This window comes from Rhinolophus ferrumequinum, chromosome 15, assembly GCF_004115265.2.
Source record: "Rhinolophus ferrumequinum isolate MPI-CBG mRhiFer1 chromosome 15, mRhiFer1_v1.p, whole genome shotgun sequence".
Classification (NCBI taxonomy): Eukaryota; Metazoa; Chordata; class Mammalia; order Chiroptera; family Rhinolophidae; genus Rhinolophus; species Rhinolophus ferrumequinum.
Genome location: NC_046298.1, coordinates 6,547,463 through 6,565,770, shown reverse-complemented (window position 1 = coordinate 6,565,770; position 18,308 = coordinate 6,547,463). Strand labels below are relative to the sequence as shown.

At 40.3% G+C, this 18,308-nt stretch overlaps 1 protein-coding gene across 2 annotated transcripts in view; it reads left to right on the top strand.

Moving 5' to 3' along the window:
• The window catches only part of TOX3 (TOX high mobility group box family member 3), a 101,823-nt gene extending 83,785 nt beyond the window's left edge, over positions 1-18,038 (top strand). Inside the window, exons 4-7 of one of the 2 annotated variants that reach the window (XM_033127153.1) lie at positions 6,149-6,418; positions 10,473-10,700; positions 12,487-12,567; positions 16,099-18,038. In XM_033127153.1, the coding sequence (XP_032983044.1) occupies positions 6,149-6,418; positions 10,473-10,700; positions 12,487-12,567; positions 16,099-16,818 (1,299 nt within the window). In that variant the 3' untranslated portion in view covers positions 16,819-18,038. The remainder of the gene's footprint in view (positions 1-6,148; positions 6,419-10,472; positions 10,701-12,486; positions 12,568-16,098) is intronic. The other variant, XM_033127154.1, reaches the window with a different exon arrangement.
• Positions 18,039-18,308: the final 270 nt, after the last annotated feature.

Below are 18,308 nucleotides of genomic sequence, written 5' to 3'. Positions count from 1 at the left end.
TTGACCTCCATTGATCACGGGTGACCCCAGTTTTTCATTTATTCTAGTGATCTAAAGTTTCCTTTATTAATATAAAGCGATGCGGATCTTCACAGTGCACGCAAATGATTAATGTTCAATAATAGCTTCAATAATAGTTTAAAGCAATTAAAGGCAATGAAGGACCACTACCAGAAATATCCATTCCTTGGTTTCCTGTTTTGTTTTGTTTTTTAAAAAAAAGGCAAACAGGCTCTTTCACCAGGTAGAGAGAGAAGCTGAACACTCCTCCCACCAAGATGTCCACAAGCTATTACGCCTTGGTGATGGGTGCGTGCTAGCAAAGAGAAGGCATGGCACTTCCCTTTAGAAGTCCATCCTTCCCATTCCGTGCCCTTCCCTGATTGTAAAAACTAATCCTTGGGGACTCTTTAAAACACAGGTTGAGATGTTAGGCTGTATTATATTTGTATTTGTATTTATTTCTAGTTAAATTAGATTGTCCACAATTGATTTAGGTGGGTTGGCTGTGAGGTATGATCAGTTAATATTTATTGCAATGAATAACCCCACTAGATCTATACCAAGCCTTTCAACTCTCGATGGCAGGCATCCTTCTACACTGACTGAAATCCAGACTTCCGAGAACGGACTACTACGTGTCGCTTTCTGATGGTTGCTTGCCTCTCTGGCGTCATAGGCAGCCTTGCTCTTCCCGACCCAGTAATCCTGGATCTGCTTTCCCTGTCCATGATGTCCTCATGCCCCGGGCCTTTCCACATGTTCTTTTTCTCTGCCTGGGCTGCTATTTCCTCTTTTCTGGCTTTGTTAGCTTCTACTCCCCTTCACACCTCAGCTCAGTGGAAAGCATCTAGTGATTTCCCTCCTATGCATGATCTGGCCCACTCCCACCTCTGCAATCCCGTTACATTTCATTTCTCACCTTGCCTATGCACTCTCATCTGTATTAGCCTCCTCTCCATTTCTCAAGCATGCCAAGCTCTCTCCCTCCCCAGACTTTGCACATGCTGTTCCCTCTGCCTGGAACATACTTTCCCCTTGTTGGGTGGTTGGCTCTTCCTCATTCTTTAGATATCAGCTCAAATGTCATCTCTGAGAGAACTTTGCTACCGACCCAATCAAAGTCACCCTCCCACAAAACTGTTTTTTTCTGTATAACCTATTTATTTTCTTCACAGTACTTACCACAATTTGAATTTTGTTTATACACATGTTTTCTATTTATGCAGACAGGACACAGACTTTAGATCCTCCCCCCCCCAAGATGATTTCTATTATATTTGTCTAATAAAGTAGTTCTCAAACGAGGGACATTTTGCCCCCCAGGAGACCCTTGTCAGTGTCTCCTGGAGACCATGTGGTTGTCACAATCCGGTGGGGGTGGGGAGGCTCCTGACATCTAGAGGGTAGAAGCCAGAGGTGCTGCTAAGCATTTGCAGCACCCAGGATGCCCCTACCCCAACAAAGAATTATCCAGACCAAGTTGTCAATACGGTCGAGTTGAGAAACTCTTACCTAATATTTATCAGTTAGAGGACAGAGTGAAGCCAAGAAGAGAGAATGGGTTTTTCCCACACAATGAACAATGTAGAAAGGGATACAAATAAACTCTACATATAAAATGGAATTTTACCCAAAAAAGTACCAGCGTTCAACTCACTGTTGGATATGATAGTGACAACGTCTATATAGATAAGTTGCTTTGCTTTTCAGTGATCACTGATGAATGTTTCAAGACTTTAATAACTGAGAGGTAATGGTTTATAAAAAGGCATTACATTTCTTAGGTTATATCCCAAGAATGAATAAGAAATGTATATCTGTGGTTATACATTTCCTTATCATGTCATTACTACTAGGAAAAATTGAGGTATTTTGAAGGAGGGTGTATGAATTATTCTTGCCTACACTTTCTCATAGCAAATTTATTAATCCATTCTAAATTATGTTTAATGTTTAAAAGAATGACAAAGTGATTTTCTAATTTCAAAGATATGAGCATTGGTATACTGGCTGCTCTGGCCTGGCACATAATAGGTGCTCAATAAATATCTTTAAACTGAGCTGATATCTTTCTCTTTTCAAGTGGGAATCCTAAGATCAAAGGAAGCATCTTTTAAGGGTTACTTTTTTTTTCTTTTCTAGAAAATGACTAGAGTCTTTAAGGATCGCCAAGTTTCCCAAGGCTATTGTTAATAATTGGTGGCCCTAAAGGAACTTGAATCTCGGAAGAGACGTTTTTCACCATTAATCTTCTTATGCTGTAATCCTTACACATAGGAAGTTATTCTCAGATAACTGTAGACTATGGTAAATGCTAGCACATTTTGATGCATCGATTATGTAGTTCAGCAGTTACTTGAAAATATTTTAGAGTCCCTTGGTCTATTGTCCTGTGGGAGAGAAGAAAGATAGGGCCAGCATTTTTTTGGATTTGAAAACTATGTGGATGACTCTAAGTTTTAGCAAGACCTTGGCCCCACCACAAGTATTTTTCAGGGGTAGTTTTCACTCTGTCCCCACTGCAGAAGACCCCTATTTTCTTTCTGTCTTTTCTTTTCTCTTTCTTTCTTTCTTTCTTTCTTTCTTTCTTTCTTTCTTTCTTTCTTTCTTTCTTTCTTTCTTTCTTTCTTTCTTTCTTTCTTTCTTTCTTCCTTCCTTCCTTCCTTCCTTCCTTCCTTCCTTCCTTCCTTCCTTCCTTCCTTCCTTCCTTCCTTCCTTTCTTTTCCTCCCTCCCTCCCTCCCTCCCTCCCTCCCTCCCTCCCTCCCTCCCTCCCTCTCTCTCTCTCTCTCTCTCCAGTGAAATGTTAATGATGAATCTCAATTTATAAAACAAGTGAAAATGGAGTTGTATTAAGTGGTGGCAGTGGAGAGCCCAGAGACGCCTTCATCTCTCTCCGTGAATACGAGCCGCAGCCACTGAGCCCCTAGGGCTCCCTACTGCACCGGTTTCCCACTGATATCACTAGCTTTCTGGCCCCTGAGGATCACTCTCACCTAAGAATGGGTATAATAACATCTAATTCTGGAAGCTATTTAGAAAATTGACTTAGAAAATGTGTCTTAAGCTTAGCACAAATCTTGGCACATACATATTTCCCCAAAACTAAGACAGGGTCTTATATTAATTTTTGCTCTAAAAGACGCACTAGGGTTTATGTTCAGGGGATGTCATCCTGAAAAATCATGCTAGGGTGTATTTTCCAGTTAGGTCTTATTTTCGGGGAAACACGGTAGTAACGTACAGTAAATGTTCCTTTTTAGTACAGTAAACCTTGGCTGTTTGTCAACTGGAACTCACAAGCAACCAAGTCCATGATGCAGGCATCAATTGCAGGTGAAATTCAGGAAGAGCTGGGGAAGCCAAGAAAGCTAAGTTCTTGGCTTCTTGTTTGACCGTGAGATCCATCTGAAATGCTCTCGGTGTGGGATGAGTCAACCCAGTATTTATACGTGCGGATCTTCCTTAGAGTAAAAGAACAAAATAACTTAATGAGAAAGCTGTGTAAATCATATTTTACGGCCATGTCAGTTAACTAATTTATCATTATGCAGTCAGAATTAAAATACTTCATTTAAATGTACTCTGGAAGTTGCTTGCAGATATTTTTAAATCTTTAGATCTAAATACATCTGAAAGGACTTTTAGAAACCATTCTGAAAGGCATATCATATATATAAGAATAAGATAGCTTAATTCCCAGTAATTGGGGGATGGAAGTGATGTAAGCAAGCAACGGTGGTGGAACTTGAAAAAAACGTGGAAGAGTGGACGGACAGCTCACATTTTTTAAGAGCAATAGCTAGATGTGTAGTAGAATGCTAATAAAAAATAATCATGTAAAATCCACTTTTGTGATACAAGTCTGCGAGAGACGCCTGACAATAGAATGTAATATTTTAAGAACAGTGGAAGAGATTGTTGTCAGAAAGACAAAGAAGAGTGGGATTGTTCTGATATGTGTAACACATTTCTCCAGGTTTCCACAGGCAAATTGATAAACTCAGAAATTATTAAGAAATGGAAAATTTATATATTTAGTATTCAATCTTAGGACCTATGGACTGTTTTAACTACTTGTATATCTTCTTTTTAGTTTTTCCTGACTAAAGTGTTTTAGTTTATTTATTTTATTTTTTTGTGGTTTTGTACATGGAAAAAGTTAAGATGCTCCCCTCCTTCCTCCTCCAGTCTTACCCCTTATAATATAACCATTGTTAAGAGTTTGTATGTACACTTTTCTTTTTAAACAAAAAGAGGCTGTACTCTATAATTATTTTGCAACTTGCTTTTTCGCTTACTGTGTCTTGCATATGACTCTAATCAGTGGTTTTCAACCGAGAGCAATTTTGCCCCCTTGGGGGCACTGTCTGGAGACATTTTTGATTGTCATGACTGGTGGGGAGAGGGAGGTTGCTACTGGCATCAGGAAGGTGGAGGCCAGGGTTGCTATAAACAACCTACAATGCAAAGAACATCCCCCACAACAAAGACTTGTCTGGTCCAAAATGTTAATAGACCCAAGATTGAGAAACCCTGCTCTAGGTCAATACACATAAATCTAATTCATTATTTGAAAAAGCTTCATAATACTTTGTAGGATGGTAGATCGTAATTTATTTAACTAGTTTCCTTTTAATAGCTATGGCTTCTTATTTAGTGGCATTTATGTACTTACTATTATGAAACCAAATGTTCCAATTTAGTTATTTATAATTCGTATCTTTAAAGAGCAAAAAGAAGACTTATCAGAAAGACTCAAATATGGAACAGTTAAGAATTCATAGGGTTGTGTATAAAATTAGATTCTGGGTCACTGTGAGTCAAGAGAATTTGGTTTCAATAAAATCACAGACTCACTTTAAATGACAAGTCTTAAAGTAAGTCGTTTGAAAAGCATGTCTTCATTTTTATTTTTTTATTTTTGGAATTAGAAAAAAAGAAGCAACAAATCTAAAGCCTTTTATATGACTGCCAAAAACAGAAGGCTACTTTTGAAGTGGCTGCAGTAACTTTCAGAGAAACTAATTCTGATTATCTGTACCTCGTCTTTATACATATTTTTAAAAAATCCATTAGTACATTAAATCATGGTGGGTTGAACAAAAGAAAACACAGCAGGTTTAAGATGAAAAAAGGGATATCCAATCCTACAGACATTGAATGACTTCCAGATGCCATTGACATTGTAATTCAGAATGGGAATGACTGAATGGTTAACCACAGCGGGGGTTTGCAGAAAAGGTGCCCTGAAGCAAACAGATGTTTGCTCAGTGCTTGCCCTGCCCATCCTCTCTGCTGAGGTCATATGCATTCCTGGAAGGACAAAATAGAGAACCGGTGGTCCTCCTCTAAGAGCTGGGTAACGGGTAATGGAACTAGAACTGTTTGTGTGAGGAGGAAGGCAGACCTACTGGGGAGCCTGAAAGGGTTGGACCTCTGCTTTAACGCTTTCCTTCTCATCAGTTTCCTCAGTGAGACGCAAGAGTTGGAAGTTTATCTTTCCTTTGCCAATAGGCTTATTATTTTAAAGTCGTATGACCGTTCACTGACATAAAGTCAGTGACAGTTCTATCCTGAAATAGACCGACTAGGCTGGATAATTTGGCCTTGTGCTTTTGACCTCTCAACTTGTGATCATGAGTCCTTATGGTTAATAAATTAATAAAGACCGTCATCCTGGGATAGGTCAGACCTATTAAAATTGCAACAGATCAAACCCATCTAAGGAGCTGCTCACATTAGAATTTCATTGATTTCTTAAAAATTGCGGTATACTTGGTATATGGCATTATATTAGCTTCAGGTATACAACATAATGATTGGATATTTGTATGTATTGTGAAATGATCACCATAATAAATCTAGTTAACATCAGTCCCCATACATAGTTTTAAAAAAAATTGCTTTTTCTGTGATGAAGACTTTGAAGATCTCCTCTCTTAGCTACTTTCAAATACACAATACGGTATTACTAACTGTAGCCACCATGCTGTACATTGCATCCCCGTGACATGTTTATTTTATAATTGCAAGTTGGCACCTTTTGACCCCCTTCACCCATTTCGCCCACCCCCTCGTCCTCATAAGTCCATTGATATTTGGGAAAATTAAAAGCGTTTCCCCCCCTCCCTGTTGCCTTTTTAGGATCAGAGCCACGCACAAGTGTCGCAGTACCGGCAGGACCCCTCCTTGCTCATGAGGTCCATTGTCCACATGACTGATGCTGCCCGCTCTGGGGTCATGCCGCCTGCCCAGCTCACCACCATCAACCAGTCTCAGCTCAGTGCCCAGCTGGGGCTGAATTTGGGAGGTGCCAGCCTGCCCCACACTTCTCCTTCACCTCCAGCAAGCAAATCGGCGACCCCCTCCCCTTCTAGCTCCATCAACGAAGAGGATGCTGATGAATCCAGCAGAGTAAGTTCACCATCCCGAGAAGGTGGGGTCACCCCGTGCTCATGTCTTTGAACTTCATTTATGGCATTACCTTTTTCTTCATGGATTTGGAGTAGCATTTAAATTTATGGTGGTTTAGTTGTTTTCTTCCCTCTTTTTACTGATTTATTCTCTGTGTAATGTGTATGCAACTGGAAATTCTCCGACGAGTTGTAAGGCACTGAGCAAGTCCTTTAACTCATGTACATGCCTAGTTTTCTTCATCTGTGAAAGGGAAGGCTTGCGCTTGACTTTCCAGGATTCCTGAACTGCTCTGGTTCAAAGTTAATGTCCACGTGGGTGAGTTTCATCCAGTGACTCGGCTGCACTGCAGCCACTTTGACAGCCTTGCACCTTGGATGATGTTTTGTCACTTCGTAAGTTCTAATCGTTTCATACCTTCGCTTTTGTCTTGGGAAATGTAGATTATTTAAATGCACGTAGTTTGAAATAAAAACTTAGTCGCAGGCATGATTTTTCTGAATGCCAAGAAAAGCGTTCTGTTCACTAAAGTTCTTTATTCTGGGTACATAATTTACTCATTCCTTATTTGTTAATTATGTGTTGTACCCCTACTCTGTGCTTGGCATTTTCCTTGGTTCTGGTGACACAAGGATTAATAAGAGAATTACTACCCATGGGGCTCCCCACTGGGAGTGAATAGCAATGTTGAAAACCAGAGGCAGATGTGATTAGTGGTATAATTGATGTATCTGCTCTGCTGAGGTTGTAATCGATTCTGCTTGGGAGAGTGATCTGAGGAAGACTTTATTGGGAAGGTGATATTTGAATTAGGTCTAAGAGGATACATGAAAGTTTCTGAAGCAGAAGAGATGGTCCGCCATTCTGGTACAGGTGCACGTCAATTTATGGATATCATGAATAGTTTGATATGGGGAAGGAAAGGAACAAGAGTTGAAGACAGAAATGGCTGAAATGTGGTTTCTCCTGTTGGTAGTTGATAGCTGATTATTTGCATAGAGGGATGGCGTAAGCAAATCTATTCTTTGGAAAGAGAACCTTGGCTATATATAGGATGCATTACAAAGGGAGAGACTGGAGAAAAGGAAGCCAGTTAGAAGACTTTTTTTTTAATGAAGTGTTTCCCTTTGGCAAAGAAATGGAGGTACCAGGTTAGTGAGACATTGAAGGAGAATCATTAAGGTTTGGTGATCCACTGGAATTTGACAGAAGTAGAAGATAAACTGGGTTTTAGTTTGAGAGTCAGTGTGGAAATCAGTAACTGAGGGCAACCCAGGAAGAGAGGAGTGCTGTGTTTCCCCAGGAGGATGATAAGAGTTTGGCATGGTATGGGTTGCATTTGAAGTGCTTATTCTTCAGTCTAAGCTCAATTCATTGGAGGTGAAACTATAGACTTGGGACATCCGCACATAGACATGAAGGCAGGGAAGTAGTCAGGATTTCTCAGAGTGTGCAAGGAGCAAGTAAAGTCCAGAACCTTGAGCATCATTTATTTTTAAGTAGCAAATGGAAGAAGCGGAGCTAGAGAAGATTGAGAGGAGCCAGGGCCGTTAGAGCCCTGCTGTAGGGATTTCAAGGACAATTTGGGCTGTGGCACCATGGTAGCACCCCCGGGGCGAAGGCACTAACAATCTGCACTCACTCCGACAAGGAGTTCTATGAGGTAAAGTGAGAAATAATGACTAAAGAAACTCAAGGGGTATGAATAAGGCGCAGGCAGCTAAGTTATAGATGGTCGTTACGCAATTCAGAGGGACACTTTCCATTACATTCCCACTGATCTGAATACTTACCTCTGTGCCAATCTGAAAGTTGGCACTTCTACACAGAACCTTGTCTGCGATTCCTGAGCCTGCTCCATGTTGAGCGACGGTGTAGGTTTTATGTAAAGACAAGGAATCCAATTTGTTACCTTTTAAGCAACTTAGCTGAGAAAGGAAGGTTCCATTTATCGTTGATCAGGTCTCTTTTGGGAAAAGCAATTTCTCCACCTTTCCCAACCCTTTTGAGTCAACTACACAAAAGTTTCTTTAGGAGAATTAATTATAAGCTTTTGTTTAAACTGAGATCATCTTCATTTCTGGTTTGTTCTTAAAAGGTAATTTGCCCTGATTAGGGCAAATCAGGTTTATCCAAGAAAGATGCCAAAGGTTGTCAACATTGGAATGTTTTTTTTTTTTTTTTCGTTGTTTTTTTTTTACAGAGAATGAAATTGAACTCTCATTTGGAAAAAAGCTGCCCTGAAATTACTTTCATGTTGTCATTGGTCAGATTATTGTTGCTGGTACAAACAGTACCAAATTTTCTTCTTCCATGAAAAGAATATAGGTGTTTGAGTCAATTAGAAAAACCCGTGTGTGTGTGTGTGAGTGTGTGTGTGTGTGTGTGTGTGTGTGTTCTCCCTTGTGGCTTAATATTTTTCCATTAAAGAAAAGCTTCACTCCAGTTCAAGCTCTAACTGAAAGGCAACTGACTCCCTTGCAAGTTCAAATTCATTAATTAATTTGAAACAAGTCTCACTTCTGCTGAGAATTTAGAAATAAAGACTATGCGGTCTATAAAATTAAATTAATTGTGTGAGTTAGGAAAGGTGGCGTTTTGGAGGAGAGGTGGCATATGGCTTAACACCCTCTGAAGTATGTAAACTATTCGTATAAAGTATGGACGTTGTTATCACTCAAATCGTACAAAAAATAAGTCCACTTGGAAGTAGACTAGAGGTTTCCCAACACCTTGCAGGTTCCAAGCTCTCAAAGACAAGTTACTTACCCATTTCCTCCCTAGGAATTTTAGTAATTGGATTAAGTTCCAAATGACCCTCATTCAGAAAGTAATGATACTCTTAGAAAATTTGAATTAGGATTTAAGACTCAAAGCCATTAAAAGCCAATCTGTTAGTAACTCGAATCTATCTCTGTTGATCTTGCCCAAGGCTGGCTTTTAAAACAGATTTTGTCAAACACTACAAGGTTCTTGATGAAGTTAGCTGCAAAATTATCTTCAATATAGTCATATTATAACCTAGGGGGGTGAAACAAGGTTGATAAATCATCTCCCCTGCTTCTCTGATAAGTATGTTATGTGATCATTGAAATCACATGATGGTAGCACGTGAGTCTGGAGCTCAGTTGTACAGATGGTTGGAGAGCGGTCCTCCTATCAGTTCTGTGGTGTTGATCTCACCCAGCACATATTCTGAATATGAGTGAGCATCTCTCTGGTAGTATTCTTCTGGGTAGGCTTACTTACCATATATGATAAGTATCTTGTTTTTAGCCTTGGTGAGTTTAAATATCAACCATTGCTCCGTTACAGGTTTTCAGTTTTGTGAAGGGTATCAAAGTCCTTTCTATCTCCAGTTAAAGGAATGTTTACATTTTTACATTTCTTGTTCTGTTCTTTAGAAAGTTATTATTTTAGAAAATGAAGCTTGCATCCTTATTGTTCAAGCTTAGGGGTTGTCAGTAATTTCCATTTGAGTTTCTGGAGACCCATTAGCAAAGTCATATTCTAGTCAAATAAAAAATCAGCCTCAAAAAATCAATTTGGGCCAATCATACATAGGGCATGTGACTGTGGCAGGGGACCTCATTTAAAATATCTGAACGTGATCAACCTCCTGAATATTATTTAAGTTTATTTCTAAAACCTCTGAAGATGTAAAATGTTTTGTTTATGTGTACATGTGTAGCATAACATATATATATATATATATATATATATATATACATATACATACACACACACACACACACACACACACACAGCATTGCTGGTACAGTGTTCTGCTTTCCATTACTCATAATTGCTACTTAGAGCATATGTTGTGAATGTATTGAAGATACTTCTGAGTCTCATTAATCAATGTTCTAAATGCTGATCTCTGCTGTCCAGTTAACTCTAAGCAAATCCACCCCTCCCCCACTTTGGGTGGTGATTCATCTGTTGATGAAGCTTCACAAAACCTTAGCAGAACAATTGCGGACTTGAGTCAGTCTTACTGCATTCTCTGCAAATACATTCCAGGCAGTGAATTTTTCTTCGTACTTTGCAGGCCATTGGAGAGAAAAGAGCTGCTCCAGATTCTGGCAAGAAGCCCAAGACTCCAAAGAAAAAGAAAAAGAAAGATCCCAACGAGCCCCAGAAGCCAGTGTCAGCATATGCCCTATTTTTCAGAGACACACAGGCTGCAATTAAAGGTCAAAATCCCAATGCAACCTTTGGAGAGGTCTCAAAAATTGTAGCATCTATGTGGGACAGTCTTGGAGAAGAACAAAAGCAGGTAAGGCAACGATCCATCTTGGCCACATATTAAAAAGTTATCAGTGTTCCTAACACCTTTTCTGAGTGAATACAGTCACTTAACATGACCACCTCTCACGAAAGCCTTTGTAAGCTATGGAATTAGAAAGCACAAATACATAAACTCAAACCACTCTCTGGTTATATGTATTTCCAGTCCCCTTAAGGGTTCACAACCCGTTCAGAGGAGCGTTGGAGGAAATCCAGGCAGTATCCTGCAAGCATAAAGTTTTGATGATCATCTTTTCATTTTAAGTAGTGTGGAATTTTTCTCCTTTTGTTCAAAAAAGGCACTACAAAGCGATTAGGTCCATCCTGCTTGCCTTTTCTTTGATCATCTTTCTGAACTCTTGTGCTATCCTAGTGGGTTTCCAAACTTTGAAGCCGCCTCTGCGTGTCTCATTATTGTCACCGGGCATTTGAAATTTTATTCCACGTTCATTTGAAAGCTTGGCAGTGTGAGAGGTATTGAGAGATGAGCCATGCTAGTGAGAGATACTTGCTAGGGCCTGGTCTCCTCTCCTTCCCCATGTAACTCCGTACAGTGCAGGAAAAAATGGCTTCCTTGGGGGTCAGTCCTCCCCTTGCTCCTTGAATGAAACAACAATGACCATTAATAGGAGTTAACTTGACATATACTCAGAAGAATAGGCCCATCTGAGTAATAACAGAATAACTGTTTCACGATTGAAGAGAGGAAAACCCTTGATTTTTTTTTTTTTTTTTGTTTAACAAACCAAGAACTCATTTTTACTACCGTGTTTCCCCAAAAATAACACCTAGCCGGATAATCAGCTCTAATGTGTCTTTTGGAGCAAAAATTAATATAAGACTTGGTATATTATATTATATTATACCCAGTCTTATATTACAGTAAAATAAGACTGGGTCTTATATTAATCTTTGCTCCAAAAGATGCAGTAGAGCTGATTGTCTGGCTAGGTCTTATTTTCGGGGAAATGCAGTAGCTGCTTTTGTTGGGATGGTGCAACAACAGAATTTGCTTGTTTGATTGCAGTGAGCGAGTTGCCGTATATAGAGACTGATTTTTTTATCCCAGAGACGGACTCCGAAGGGGCACACTAAGTGCTGTATCTAACTTTTAAACTCTGGAGAGAGCAATAACTGTGCTTGGTCTAACACCCAGCCATCAGACCACTGTTAGAAAAAGAAGCCTCCATCATGTTTAATATACTGGGAAGTAGTTATGTGATTCCTTGGTCTCACTAACAGAAATCTCCCATCTTTTACTATTTCTGACTTTTTGCTTCTCTGAAAGAAAACCAAGGTCGAAAGTCCTCCATCTTTTCTGTCTTCACACACTACCAATTGGTGGTGATGGTTTAATTCTCTGATTGGCTACAGTTTAGAAATGTGTGTGAGGGAAAGAAGACATTGATGGAGAAAAACTCATTACTTTCTATAATTGAAACCATTTGCAGCAAATTTCATTCTTTTTGCTACCTTGTTTACTGCGTTAGCATGAGGCCCTCAGCTGTGCCTCTCAAGAAATCTATGCTAGGACCTGAAATCTTTCTCTCATTTGCAATAGTAAACATCAAAATTGTGCTCCAGTGGAGGTGGCTGGGTTTCGTTGTTTTGTTTTGGGGGGGGGGTGTGTGTGTGTGTATGTGTTTCATTTAAAAATCAAAGCCACGGAGCCGTGCATTTTATGTGAGTTACGTTGTGACCTAAATTGTGCAACAGTTATTTTATGGCTCAGAATTTGTATGCTAACGGTGGTGCTGATTGTGGTCTTTTAATAGGTGTATAAAAGAAAAACAGAAGCTGCCAAAAAGGAGTACCTAAAAGCCCTGGCTGCGTACAGGGCCAGCCTTGTTTCTAAGGTAAACCCGGGTAGGGGCAGGAGTGTCATTGAGAGTCACCATGTTGAAAACAGCCCCGGAGCACTGAACCCATAAATGCAACGCCCTTTAGAGTTGACCAAACAAGCACCTTGAACAACTCATACATTGATTTGTTTCCATCTGAGATTACTGGCATGATGGCATGAGAAATGTGTTCATTTAAGCTGCGAAATCAAAATGGTTTCCAAAAGATTCACTGATCTCTATAGATGGTGTGCTGAAGCTATCTGGGCAAATTTTAAATAGCCTCTTATTCTTTCTTTTCATCAGGGCCCGAGATGTGTGTTCATTCCTCTTTGTAAACTGGGGGCATATTTGTCAGGCATTTTTGGACATCCTGCGATCAATTCTCCCACGTTTATATTATTGCAATAGGGGATGTTGCATTTTTGACCAAACTGTTCCACATCATATAAATAAATAAACTTCATGATTATTTAAAATAAAATTATGCTCCAATACTGAAGAAAAAAGACATGTATATGTATTATACATAGAGTATACAGCGGACCCTGATGTATTATAAAATGCACCAGCGTCCCAAAGCAAATGTCACTGTAGATTATTATTACCTTGATCCAAAGGAGCCTGAGCCATTACATTATATTATTTTAACATTTAATTAACTTTGTCTTTAGCTTTCCAATGATTTAGAGAGGCTTTGGGGAGGGTAGTTTGAACTAATGGTTTTCTCTTGATGTATTTCCTCTGGCAAGCAGAGATTCCGTTCCACTGTCATTGCTGTTGCCTGAAGTACCACCAAGGGCCCCCAGGCTCGGTCGCTGTTCCTGGCAAAGCCGTTTGAAATGGGTTTACCCCTTTCTCTCTTCTTCCCCTGAGTTGTTTCTTCTTTACATTAAGATTTACCACGGGCAGCTGCTCAGAATCGGATCAAGAGAGGTCCTCCTGGTTTTGACAGCTCGTAGGACACTTTCCACTTCGTTAAAAAGAGAAAACGTCAGGTCAATAGAAAAACCTCTTTTTGAGATTCTGCAAGGCAGACACGGAAAGATACTCTCCTGATTCTGGCTTCAGATTTGTCACTGGCAGAAAACAACTGAATGTGTAGACTACGGATATTAAGAATTGAGGTGTAGTTGATAACTAATTAAATAGAATGATGTGAACGAATACAGGAACGATGTGCCTGTACTTCTTAAGTGGATCATTGATTCATTCATTTACCCAGAAGCAGGCGGAGGTGATCTTTGTGCATTAGACACGAATAACTGACCCTCCATGGATTTAAGCCCAGAGCCGGTAACTCAGAAGGCAGTAAGGAAACAGCCCCCATGCCTGGGCTCAGCAAGCCTATGACCGACTTAGAAGAGAAAGCTTGAAAGTTATACGTTGGAGCCTAAAGACAGGATTCAGAAATATTTCTGGATGGAATGCAGTGACTCCAAAACATCAACAGGATGGGATGTTCAAAGAATAAATCTGTGTTTGTTTCTTTATTGCATTTTCTTTTGAGTCAGTGCAGTTTGAGGGTATCCTAAATTTCTATTCAGAGGTCTGGCAGGCAACGAAAATAGCCCTGGAGCTAGAAGTTTAGAATAATTTCACCCTGAACCGGAAGTCTGAAAGAGCTGCTCCTACGGCGACCACACAGGAAGCTGCATCTAATTGTGCAGTGCGCTGATTAGCCCACATCTGAAGAACTGGTTCTGTTTTGAGAGCCCACAGTTGAAAGAGGAATGGTGACCAACTGTTGCCTCCATGATAAGGAAGACTGAGAATTAAATCACGTTCCCATAATTGAAAGAATGAGGGAAGTAAGCATTTGGGAAGCATGGGATGTCGGTCCTCAAACATGAAGGCCAGCATAAGAGAGACGCCTAAGTTTCATCTCTGTGCCTTCGATTGAAGGATTCGTCCCAGGAGTGAGGCTACAGGGAGCAGGATTGCAGTCTCCATGGTAGAAATAACAAGTGGGGTTGCATCATACGTGCCTATAACTCACACCTCTTATTCAGAGCTGAGGATTCAGTCTCTCCTGATGTGACTCTACTATCATTTTTAATCTTCACAGCCACCAAAAAAATTACCAGAAGCTTAATCTTCAGGAGTAGCATGTGTTTAAACAGAAGCTGTCAGCTGTGGCTTTTCCTACATTGAGTGACTCTCCATGTAAGGTCACTTCTCAGGTTCTTTCTAATAGTAGATTTTATAAATCTGAGTACTAAAAATCTAGAAATAAAAATTTCAAGAGAGTGGATATCAGCTTGATGCCTCCATGTGCTCCCATTACGCCCCTCCTAAACTGCCTAGTTTTGTGAAAAGAAAGAAAAAATCGTCTTTAAGAGGAATCATTCCAATCACTGTTGCGTTAGTAAATATATATACTTGTGGAAGTCATTGTGTGTTTTTAGTGCAAAATGTAATAGGTAGTTTTTCTCCATGTTGTTTATCTTATAATAGGTTATTCAGTCAAACGAGTGTTGGAATTCTCCACTTACGTATGACTGCTTTGATAAATTCTGGGGATCTTTGGAAATATTTAGTAAACTATCTCTAAGGAATTCAGTTATGTGTTTCTTATATTCAAGTGAGCTTGAATTATAACTAATCAGAGTTATAACTAATCACGCAAATACAGGGCTTTGAAGTTTTCTAGTAGCAGTAGTTTTGTGGTAGTAGGACTTCATGAATAAAATGAGCTAGCATCTGTTAAGGCTTCCCATGGGCCAGGCACTGTTCTGAATGCCTCACACAAACAAGTTCATTTAATTCTCACACACTCTACACAAGGTAAATACCATAAAGACCCTATTTTGTAGATAAGGAAACTGAGGAACACGTGAGTGAATGAACGTGCCCAAAGTCACAAAGTTAAGTCACAGAGGTAGATTTGAACTCAGGCGGTCTGTTCTCTATTGTTGATACTTGGGGGCGAGGTTAGTTTAGACTTAAATGATGAAAAATCATTGCTTTTCTGTGTGTATTGGTTATCTTGCTACAGTAGTGCTGGGTAACAATCAGCTACCAAGCCCAGTGACTTAAAATAAATAAATAAGGATTTATCTCAGAGAGTGTCCGTGAGCTGGCTGGTACTCCACATCTCTTCCCAATGGGGCAGGATCAATGGTTCTGCTCATCTGTCAGTCTGGAGATGGGGGGTGGGGGCAGGGAACTGGACTCATTCACATATGTGGTAGTGAGCTGGCTCTTGAGTGGGGTACCTGGGCCACGTGTCTGTCATCACACATGTGGCAGTGGTAAGTTGAGAGAGAGAAAGGAGGGAAGGTGGAGTGCAAGTCCTCTCGAGACCTCACTTTCACCGTGTTCTATTGACCAGAGCAATGGCACAAGGCCAGCCCAGATTCCAGAGATGGGGAATTTGATTCTGCTCTGGGAAGAGCTAAGATGTCACATGACCAAGGGCTTGTGTCCAGGGGAGCATGAACAGCGGGGGCCATTTTCATAAGCAATTTACGATACTTAAAAATACTTAAGTATTTTAAATCCATGTATATTTTAATATTCTGGGCTCTTCTCTCCCTAATTCAGGCTGCTGCTGAATCAGCAGAAGCCCAGACCATTCGTTCTGTTCAGCAGACCCTGGCGTCCACCAATCTGACATCCTCCCTCCTTCTCAACCCTCCTCTGTCTCAACACGGCACGGTGTCGGCATCACCTCAGACTCTGCAACAGTCGCTCCCTAGGTCAATCGCTCCCAAGCCTTTAACAATGAGACTGCCCATGAACCAAATTGTCACATCGGTCACCATTGCAGCCAACATGCCATCGAACATTGGGACTCCACTTATCAGCTCCATGGGCACAACCCTGGTCGGCGCACCACCGTCCACCCAGGTGAGCCCTTCCGTGCAAAGCCAGCAGCAGCAGATGCAGCAGCAGCAGATGCAGCAGATGCAGCAGCAGCAGATGCAGCACCAGATACAGCAGCAGCAGATGCAGCAGCAGCTGCAGCAGCAGCATTTTCAGCACCACATGCAGCAGCACCTGCAGCAGCAGCAGCAGCAGCTGCAGCAGCAAATCAGCCAGCAGCAGCTGCAGCAGCAGCTGCAGCAACAGCTCCAGCTGCAGCAGCTGCAGCACATGCAGCGTCCGTCTCAGCCTTCTCCTCGGCAGCACTCCCCCGTCACCCCACAGATGACGTCTCCCATCCCCGCCATCGGGAGCCCCCAGCCAGCGTCTCAGCAGCACCAGTCGCAAATACAGTCTCAGACACAGACTCAAGTGTTGTCACAGGTCAGTATTTTCTGAAGACGCGCGTGGCAGACGGATTGGTGTGTATGGAGGCGAGTGGAGGCTCAGCCTTCTGGGGCTGAGACATGTGAGTTGGCGCTGGTTACGCAGACATGTGTGACAGATCACATGGTCCTCTCGAGTGTCTATTAGATAGGCGATAAGAACTACCAAGTAGCTGAACATCATCTTCTAGCTGACTCGAAACCACTTTGTTTTTAAACAAGAAAAGCTGTGCTCTTTTATGTGATGCCTTTTTTATTTATTCAGGCTATACCTACAATATGTGAATCAAACTGTTTCATGAATCCTGGGACATACTGATGACTATAAACTGGCCTCCCTTGAGTCATAGAAAATGGCCTTATTTCTCCAGAAGTGACTAAACCGCACTTCGAGCCTGTTTGAACTTCCGAAACCCTAAACATAAAAAGCACAGTTGTAACTACCTGAAATATGAAGATCCAGTTTCATACAAACATTTGTATGACATGAATAGTTGATGGCATTTTTTTGTCATGAAAAAAATAATGTAAATCACAGACTTTTGCCAAAGGTCTTATTTTTTTTTCCCCCACAATCTCTCCAGAAAAAAAAAAAAAAAAAAGCAAGTGATTAGATTCAATTATTGACTCATTTCCACTTTTTACCCATGGCTTCTCCAAATCGAACCACCGTATCTGTCGTAACAATATCTATGACCACTGTTAGCCCATTTTATTCATTCTAATTAGAAGAAAAGAATGTGAATATTATATTCTGTGTTTTGAGTGACAAGTTTCGAAAAATAAAAACACTGTATTTTTAAAAGGGAAATGAACTTAAATGAAAACGGTTATTACAAAAGTTAAGATTTAAAAAAAGCAAGAGTTTTTATTATGATGTAATACTGGTAGAATATTTAAAAGGCGCATCACATCTGAATAATCAATGTAAATATTTTCTTTCAAAGTTGTAAGTTTTCATATCATGTGATGTAAAGTTTTCATAAACGAGGCTTTAACGTAAACACTGGTGACATGAACCATTCATTGCTACGTTGCTTATTGTGTTTTTATGCTGTTTTATACTTTTTTATGAGTTACGATAGCAGCAATTAAGTTGTTTGTATTTTGCTTAACTAAAACAAAAATGCTTTTATCTTGCTATAGAATAAACACATTTCAGTACAAACTGTGGACTGTATTTTGATGCAACAACCAGGAAACTGTTCACTTTTCAAATAAAATGCTATGTCACATTTCACTTTTGGTTCCTTGAATACATATCAGATGGGGAAACATGCCACATACCAACTTTCAGTGGAGCCCAAGATTGTCTTCCATCTTCAGTGGGACATGTGATATTCATAGTTGAGAATTTGGATGGCATGGCCCCAAACCAGGGCCCTTAAAAAAAAAACAAAAAAACAAAAAAAAACAGAGCTGTTGGAAATATTTTTATAATTAGCTTTTTGTTGAGGTGCAAATGACAAGGTAAGTATAGAGGGAAAAGCAACTGTCTTCTCT